Source organism: Cibotium barometz, chromosome 24 (genome assembly GCF_041138505.1).
Source record: "Cibotium barometz isolate CiBa-2024 chromosome 24, ASM4113850v1, whole genome shotgun sequence".
NCBI classification, from domain to species: domain Eukaryota; kingdom Viridiplantae; phylum Streptophyta; class Polypodiopsida; order Cyatheales; family Cibotiaceae; genus Cibotium; species Cibotium barometz.
Window position 1 is genome coordinate 44,378,345 of NC_141069.1, and position 9,363 is coordinate 44,387,707.

At 36.9% G+C, this 9,363-nt stretch overlaps 1 protein-coding gene across 1 annotated transcript; it reads right to left on the reverse strand.

Moving 5' to 3' along the window:
- Positions 1-5,212: 5,212 nt before the first annotated feature.
- On the reverse strand, positions 5,213-6,727 carry LOC147625351 (ER-bound oxygenase mpaB-like). Its single transcript, XM_086818994.1, has 2 exons — positions 6,204-6,727; positions 5,213-6,105 (listed from the first exon to the last, which is right to left on the reverse strand). The coding sequence occupies exons 1-2, from the start codon at positions 6,650-6,652 to the stop codon at positions 5,469-5,471; spliced, it is 1,086 nt and encodes a 361-aa protein (XP_086675120.1). The 5' UTR covers positions 6,653-6,727; the 3' UTR covers positions 5,213-5,468.
- Between the last annotated feature and the right edge of the window lie 2,636 nt (positions 6,728-9,363).

Consider the following 9,363-nt stretch of genomic DNA (forward strand, 5'->3'; position numbering starts at 1 on the left):
ATATGTTCCTTATAAATAAGTATATATATATATATAAACATTTGTATAGCCTAATAGATATATATAGTGTAGCCTAAATAGCCTATAGTGTGTGTGTAGTATATATGTGTGTGTAGCCTAAATAGCCTAATATATGTGTGTGTAGCCTAAATAGCCTAATATATGTGTGTGTAGCCTAAATAGCCTAATATATGTGTGTGTAGCCTAAATAGCCTAATATATGTGTGTGTAGCCTAAATAGATAGATAGCCTAATATATATAGTGTAGTATATATGTGTGTGTAGCCTAAATAGCCTAATATATGTGTGTGTAGCCTAAATAGATAGATAGCCTAATATATGTGTGTGTATAGCCTAATAGATATCTATTAGGCTACACACACACACACACACACACACACACACATATTATAGCATAAAGCTGAAAGCTATATATATATATACACACACACACACACACACACACACATTTATTAAAATACATATAGCTTAATGTGTGCAACCTAATAAATACATAGACTAAAATTATGTACATATATATATATATAGCCTAAAACTATATTCTCTCTCTCTCTCTCTCTTTTAAGCCTAAACATTTTTTTTAAAAAAGAGCATGAGTTTTCTCTTCGTACATCACAACTATTAAAACGCTCTCTCTCTCTCTCTCTCTCTCTCTCTCTCTCTCTCTCTCTCTCTCTCTCTCTCTCTCCGTACACAATTTCATAACATAAAATAGAAAGTTTTGAAAAAGTATGCCATACATATTAAACCATTAAAAAACGTAGTTGAGTTTTCTCTTCATACATCACAACTATTAAAACTCTCTCTCTCTCTCTCTCTCTCTCTCTCTCTCTCTCGTACACAATTTCATAACATAAAATAGAAAAGTTTTGAAAAAGTATGCCATACATATTAAACCATTAAAAAACTTAGTTGATTGAGCTCACCTTTGATAGTTCAGAAAAATGTGCAACCTGTAAAACTGTAAAACCTGCAAAAAAGAAAAAGTTGTTAAAAAATAGATTCTCTCTCTACATCACACTGAAAAAAGAAGAAGAAGAAGTTAAAAGCAAAAGGAATTTCTCTTTGTGCATCACAACTATTAAAACTCTCTCTCTCTCTCTCTCTCTCTCTCTCTCTCTCTCTCTCTCTCTCTCTCTCTCTCTCTCTCTCTCTCCTACATAGTTTCATAACATACAAAATAGAAAAGTTTTGAAAAAGTATACCATACATATTAAACCATTTAAAAAAGTAGTTGATTGAGCTCTCACCTTCAATAGTTGAGAAAAACGTGCAACCTGTAAAACTGTAAAACTTGCAAAAAAGAAAAAGTTGTTAAAAAATAGATTCTCTCTCTACATCACACTGAAAAAAGAAGAAGAAGAAGTTAAAAGCAAAAGGAATAGTACAAGTGTTCCTTGTCTTGTCTTCATCTAAAATTATCACTCCATGTTCATCTCTGATAGAAGAGATGAACTCCATATCCTTCTTGGTTCTCAAGGATTTGAAAAAGACCTTGGTAGGGGCATCCCCAACATGTAAGAAGAAGTTAAAAACAAGCGTGCAAAGAAGCGTGCAAAGAAGAACTCAAAAATCAAAAGAAAAGAACAGAAAGGGAGGGACATGTATACCTAGGTCCCCCACTGCCAAATCTTCTCCCAAACCTAGGCAATCATAAACCTACCCTCCTCTCCCCAAAAGGTTCATTTTGAGATTCAAAAAAAGTTATCATTTAAGAGTGCTTCAAATGCTCCAAAAGCGTTCAAATCTATTTTTTTCAAAAAGTTGATGTTTTGAATGCTCCACGTTCTTTCCTCTTCCTTAATATAAAGTATATAATGTAGAGAATTCAAATTCAAAAAGTTGATGTTTTATATTTTATAAATGCTCCTTCTTCTTAGAGAGATCCTCTCTAGCTGCCACGTGGCACATCCACGGTCTTTCCACACACACACACACACACACATATATATATACGTACACATTTATTAAAATACATATAGCTTAATGTGTGCAACCTAATAAATACATAGACTAAAATTATGTACATATATATATTGCCTAAACTATGTTCTCTCTCTCTCTCTCTCTCTCTCTCTCTCTTTTAAGCCTAAACATTTTTTTAATAAAAGAGCATGAATTTTCTCTTTGTACACCACAACTATTAAAACTCTCTCTCTCTCTCTCTCTCTCTCTCTCTCTCTCTCTCGTACATAAAGTTTTGAAAAAGTATGCCATACATATTAAACCATTAAAAGAAGTAGTTGATTAAGCTCACCTTTAATAGTTGAGAAAAACGTGCAACCTGTAAAACCTGCAAAAAAGAAAAAGTTGTTAAAAAATAGATTCTCTCTCTACATCACACTAAAAAAGAAGAAGAAGAACTTGAAAGCAAAAGGAATAGTAGAAGGTGAGTTAAGCAAAGGAAAATATCCAAAAGTAACCTGCAAATTGTAAGAAAAAGTTAAAAGCAAACGTGCAAAGAAGAACTCAAAAATCAAAAGAAAAGAAAAGAAAGGAAGGGAGGTCCCCCACCTCCAAATCTTCTCCCAAAGAAAGGAAGGGAGGTCCCCCACCTCCAAATCCTCCAAAGAAAGGAAGGGAGGTCCCCCACCTCCAAATCTTCTCCCAAACCTAGGCAATCTTAAACCTACCCTCTTCTCTCCAAAAGGTTCATTTTGAAATTCAAAAAAGTTATCATTGAAGAGAGTGCTTTAAATGCTCCAAAAGCGTTCAAATCCAATCCATTAAAAAAAAAGTTGATGTTTTAAATGCTCCACGTTCTTTCCTCTTCCTTAATATAAAGTATATAATATAGAGAATTCAAAAAAAGTTATCATTGAAGAGAGTGCTTTAAATGCTCCAAAAGTGTTCAAATCTATTTTTTTCAAAAAGTTGATGTTTGAAATGCTCCACGTTCTTTCCTCTTCCTTAATATAAAGTATATAATATAGAGAATTCAAATTCAAAAAGTTGATGTTTTATATTTTATAAATGTTCCTTAATCTTATAGAGATCCTCTCTAGCTTCCACGTGGCACATCCAAGGTCTATGAGTTTACGTCGATAGATACATACATATATACATATTATATATGTGTGTGTGTGTGTGTAATTATCTATGTGTGTGTATTTATCTATGTATGTATAGGTAGGTATATTCTCTCTCTTACACATGCATATAATATAATATTAGAAGATATGTGTGTGTGTGTGTGGAGGAGGGAGGAGAGGTGGAAAATTTGCTTTCTAATGTATTATATATATATATATATATATATAAAAGAAACTCATTCAATGAGCAAATGACTTGATGGTGATAATTAATTCTGAACCCTAATGCATCTACGCATGTGGGAAAGAAACCCCCAAAGACTATCTTCTTTCCTCCTTTCTTCTTTTCAAAAGTTTTCCGGCCTCTCCTTTCTCCACGTAAAGGCTAGGTTTATAGGATAGTCACCCTTGCTTTATCTTGTATTACAGATATAGATGTATGTCCATATGTACGTGTATATGTGTGTGAGAGTGTGTGTGCATATACATGTGCAAATGTGTATGCATGTGTGTCTATGTATACATATGTGTGCATGTGTCCTTGTGTATGTGTGTGTGTGTGTATGTGTGTATATGTTTGTGCTTATGTGCGTGCATATGCATGTATGTGTGTGTGTGTGTGTGTGTGTATGTGTGTATATGTTTGTGCTTATGTGCGTGCATATGCATGTATGTGTATGTGCAAGCTTGAGTGTATATGTGTGTGTGTAAGTGTGCATATCTCTTTGTGTGTACGCGTGTCCATGCATGCGAGTGTGTGTTTGTAGGGGGTGTGAATTCAGGTGTGAATGTAGCTTTCCTAGAATTAACATTAGCCTTGTCCTTAGGTTTTAAGTATCTAAACCTTTTTCTAAGGTTTATCCAAATGCACTTACCTTGACTTGATTCTGGACATTTCTAAATGCCTTAAAAAAATTAGTCAAACATCTCAAATGAGGGATCGTACATCCATAATTCCATAAAACTTTCTCATTAGTTTGGAGATATGAAGTGGTCTTGGTGACCAAGCTTAGATGTCATGGGGGAACGTTGCTAGGGCAGTTGGTGCAATACCCTCCATAATTCCCTTTCATTCATATAGAATTTATGGGGTAGGTGGCATTAAAGGTATGCATATAGAGGTAGTCGTGGATAATATCCGTTTGGATCTAGATAATAGTATGATGGGTAAACACCAAAACCTATAGAATATAATATGGATGTGTCAGATAAATTAGATAGTGCATAAGAAACAAAGAGGATTATTGTAGGGGGTGCAAATCTAAGTGTGAATGTGGCTTTCCAGGAATTAACATTAGCCTTGTCCTTGTTTTAAGTATCTAAACTGTTTTCTAATGTTAAGCCAAATGCACTTAACTTGACTTGATTCTTGACATTTCTAAAAGCCTTAAAAAAGTTTAGTCAAACATCTCAAATGAGGGATCGTACATCCATAATTCCATAAAACTTTCTCATTGGTTTGGAGATGTGAAGTGGTCTTGGTCTCCAAGCTTAGATGTCATGGGGGCACGTTGTTGGGGCAGTTGTGCTGCATTAATGCCCTCCATAATTCCCTCGCATTCATATAGAATTTCTACTATATTGATGGGGTAGGTGGAGTTAAAGGTATGCATATAGAGGTAGTGGTGATATAGAGGTAGTGGTGGATAATATCCGATTGGATCTAGATAATAGTAGGATGGGTAAACACCAAAACCTATAGAATATAATATGGATGTGTCAGATATACTAAATACTGCATAAGAAACAAAGAGGATTATTAAATAAAAAGTATTGTCTTCTCAATATGGATGTGTCAGATATACTAGATACTGCAAAAGAAACAAAGAGGATTATTAAATAAAAAGTTTTTCTTCTCAATATGGATGTGTCAGATATACTACACTGCATGAGAAACAAAGAGGATTATTAAATAAAAAGTAGTCTTCTCAATTTTGATTATATTCAAAACCATCACTCAATTTTGATTATATAAAAAAGAGGAACCTATATTTATATTTGATACCATCACACATCCACCGCACAAGAAACAAGGATTGTTATATGAAAGAAGTTTTTGTTCTATAACATCTCACAATCTGGAGGTATTTGTACGTTCAAGTTTGTAATTTAAAAGTTTTTTTCAAAATATACAGGTGCAAAAACTACACTAAACTGGGGGCTTTTTTTAAACACGAGTATTAGATACAAAGGATTCTCTTCTCAACCTTATTATTTTATACCATCACACGTCCAGTCACACAAGAAACAATACTGAGGATTATTAAATATGGAGTATTGTCTTCGCGAGAAAAACTATTATTCAATACAAAATCACTTGTAGTAGGAAGTGTCAAGGATTTACTGTTCCCTTGTCACCTTTGATGAGTAGTCGGACACACCTTTGTTTCACCAAGCCTGAACACAGCAAGAAGCCTAGTCGGACACACCTTTGTTTGGAACAGCGCGGAGCCACGGCAGGTTGCTGCACTCTCGGAGAGGACAGAAGAGGTCTCCTCCGAATGGATTTCCTAGATGGCCGGGCTTGAAGGCGCCGGTGTCCTTGATTCTGTAGCCGTTTTCGTAAGCCCAGGGTTTGTACCGCTGGAAAGCAAGCTTGTAAACGGCGTCGGGATCGAAGCGCGCGCCCTGGGATCGCGGGCACCCGGCGGGTATCCTGCTCTTCGCCCACGAGAGAGGCCTCGGTGGCAGCCAGCCGACCGCCACGCCGTGCAATTTGAGAAGAGAATGCGAGAGGGCGCTCAACCAAGGGTGCTGTTTGGGGTAGCCCATCGATTTCAGCAGCCGCTTGTCCATCAGAGAGTACACTATTCTGCGGGCGAGCGGCCGCAAGAGTGGAGGCACATCACTCAGAAGGAGCTTCACGGTGGTTTCTGCAATCTCTTTGTTGGAATCTGCGTACACCATGTGCTTCGCTTCATAATCGTCTCTGTACTGAGACAATGCAGAGATGCTCTCGGGGATATGGCGCATGCCCATGCGTGTCCCGATGTCATGCCAAGCTGTGTAGTAGCTGCACTTCTCCATCTCTGTCCATTGTCTATAGCCGTAGCTGCATATAATACACGCAGACATATAGTTAGGGTTAGCTGGCTGATTTGGCCTAACAAGTAATTAGAGAGAGTTTTGATAATTAGGGCAGGAGCTTACATGGCAGACCACTCCATGGGCAGCAAGACGAAGATGGAGAGCACGTAGAGATACTCCGCGTTGTGGATGGGGTAGTGCGAGTGCAGAAAATTCAAGCGGCGGAGGGCCATGGAGCCCCTATCGCCGTCTATGTGGTGATGCAGCATCTCTTTCACAAGAATGTCTGTGTCGTCGTAGCGCTTGGAGGCATTGGACGCGAAATGGCCCCCCTTCTGCAGAATGCTGGAGATCTCCGGAATCCCATAGGTTCTGAAGAGTCCAAACTCTAGGGACTGCTGCGCGAGAAAAGGGAACTCTACGAAGAGCGTGTGAATGTTAATGGCATGGCAATCCTTGCAAGGATTCAGAGCGCCCAGCAGCTCAGAGCGGCGCCGCTTCCTCAGATAACCACACATTAACTTGCATGCGAGGGAGCTTAAAAGAGCCAGCGCAGCTATGAAAACCGCCATGTCTTTCTTCTTTGATTTTCTGCGGATGGGAGCCTTGCAAGAGATGAGACTGTGTACGCAAGCCAAGAATGTAGAATTCTGTGTCTGTGGGTGTTTCAATAAGTCAAAAAGTCGTTCGCGGCCACCTTGTTTGACCAGAACACGCTTTTCGTGGCATGTTTGACTTCTCCTCTCTAGTGGCATGTTTGGCTTCTCCTCTCTACCTTCTTGCTTGCTAGTGTTTCTTTGTCCTAATAGCTCGTTGCATGCTAGATTAGGGTTTGATTCCAGGTTTCTCTCTTACTTGAGTTTCCTTCTTTTTCCCTCTCTCATTTGAGATTAGCCACTTGAGTAGGGATCTATTTCTCATCTCTATCTATATAGATCTCGCTCTCTGTTGACCTCCCATTTACATGATGAACCACTTTGTTGTGACAACAGAGTGATGACAAGCAGCAAACTCACAAGGAGTTGTATTCTGGGTGGTTGTACAATAACGGTCCTCACTTTGGATCACCTTCCAAGTTTTTTTAAGCAAAAAACAGTCATTTTTTCACTAAAATTGGCTAATCTCACCCACTTGGCAAAGGAATTTGACATTGAGCTCTTCTAACAAAATATCACATTCTAAGTCGTGCACTTAAACATATGGTTCCATTGAAAATCAAAAATTTCAGATGCCAAAATTTTTACGTCATAAATATAGTACATATGGCATGTCTTAAACTTGGATAGGTAGATAGTACTACCATAAAATGTTAATAACTTCTTTGTTTTAACTCCGATTCCATCTCAACTTTACACACAAGGAAGGCATGTAATGGAGATATTAACTTGATTTATTGAGTAAATTTTGCTTGTAGCTTCTACTTTTAAATTAATTATTATATAGTTTGAAAGTATATAAAAAGGATTTTTTTTACAGCACATCTTTATATAAAAAATTATTTATTTTTACTTGCTTGAATGATCCAAGGATAGATAATTATGAGGACAATGTATCCATATGGTCATTTTCATTCTTGAAGGTTAGATTTTTTCGAGATCTCTAGTGGAAATTTACTTCAAAGTCTTAGGGAATCTAAGCATAATTAGTAAATTAATTACAAAAAAATCATTTTTATGTGATTATGTAATAATTTTATAAGAGCAAGTAATGCTAATCAAGGTGAATTTATAGAAAAAAATGATTTAATTTGATTTAGAAAAGGTCTATTTTCATCCATTTTATGTGAAAATAGCTCTACTTGAGTAGTTTCTTCCTTTCCAAGCCCAAACCCAAGTCTAACTAGGCTTGGTAAAGTAGGTTAGGTAATGTACCAAATCTAGGTAGAGATCCCTAAGGTGGCCATGCATGTGGCCACGTGTCTAGCATGTCACCTACACATGGCATGCATTCCACTTCAACATGCCACCTCAATGTGCCACCTCAATATTGATGACATAGCCTGCTATCTCACTAGGTCACCTCATATTAATGACATGGCATGCCATGTCATTAGATGCAATGTCACATGCATTAACACATCATCAAGGAGGGAAAGCTACCATCTCATCTTGAGTTGCTGCCACTTATCACACGTGTATGCCATGTCAATAACAATTGGCTATGACATATCATCAATTTAAGTTTCCATGTCATTATCACCTCTCATGCATGGATGCATCCATTCTTGGTTTCACATACATGTATAATATTGAGCCATATTTATTTGAAACCACTATTTGTACCCACATATTTGTAAATTCACACTTTTCCACACTTGTTTGCACTTTTTCCGAAACAATCACATTCTTGCACACCCTCTAGATCACTGCTTAGCACCTTCCCTAGAAATAACTACTTAAAAAATGTTGAAAAACCTCACACATTACATGCACTAGTTCATTTACGTTATCCATTCACTTTTTTATTTTTAAAAAAGGGCTTGAGAGTAGATGCACAACCTATCACAATATATTTCAAACCACTACTGCATTTTCATCATCTTCATGGGAGCACTTTGTCATTTTGAGGATTTATCCAAGGTAATTCTTCTTCATCATTTTTTGGACCCCATCTTGCATTTATTTAATTATATGAGCATTGTTCACATTTAAAAACTATAGCCTATTCCAAATGTAAAAATTCTTATTATTATTTTCTTATATATATATCTTGGTCATATGTAAGGCATGTGGGATTCTTTCAGATTTCACCATATAAGGTGAGTAATAAGCCTAGTAGAATAGGTTTGGCAATCCAAGTCAAGGAGGGTGGGAATAATGGCTTAAATTATTTTGAATTGGGATAGTATTATAATCCACAAAGAGGGCCCAAAAGACTTGGCATTTATTGGAATTTTCCACATGTGCACAAGTCTTACATCACCAAAGGAGAGGAGGTGAGCATTATGCCTAAATAATTTAAGATTCCATTTGATATCATATACATATATGTACACTTTTTCTTCCCAAGATGGCTTGGCCAAAAAGACTTGGAAACATGGGAGACACATCAAAAAGACTTTTTTTCAGGGTATACATTTTTAAATTCAATTTTTGACCATCTTCCAGTCAAAATTTGGGGATGAGACTTTTCGGTACATACAAGGTATGATACCAAAAGTCAAATTTACAGAGCATGCGGCGAACTTCAATTTTGATTTTGGAAGCTCCTCAATCCGAGCTACACAAAAAAAGTTACATCCAAAACAGTGGGCTGCAAAACTTCTAGACAGTTTATCCAAACC

What these genes read in the sequence shown, in the direction of transcription:
- LOC147625351 (XM_086818994.1), bottom strand. Translation starts at nt 6,652, where the DNA reads ATGGCGGTTTTCATAGCTGCGCTGGCTCTTTTAAGCTCCCTCGCATGC. An exon ending in CCCATGGAGTGGTCTGCCAT is followed by an intron (nt 6,106 to 6,203) that starts GTAAGCTCCTGC and finishes TATTATATGCAG; the next exon opens with CTACGGCTATAGACAATGGA.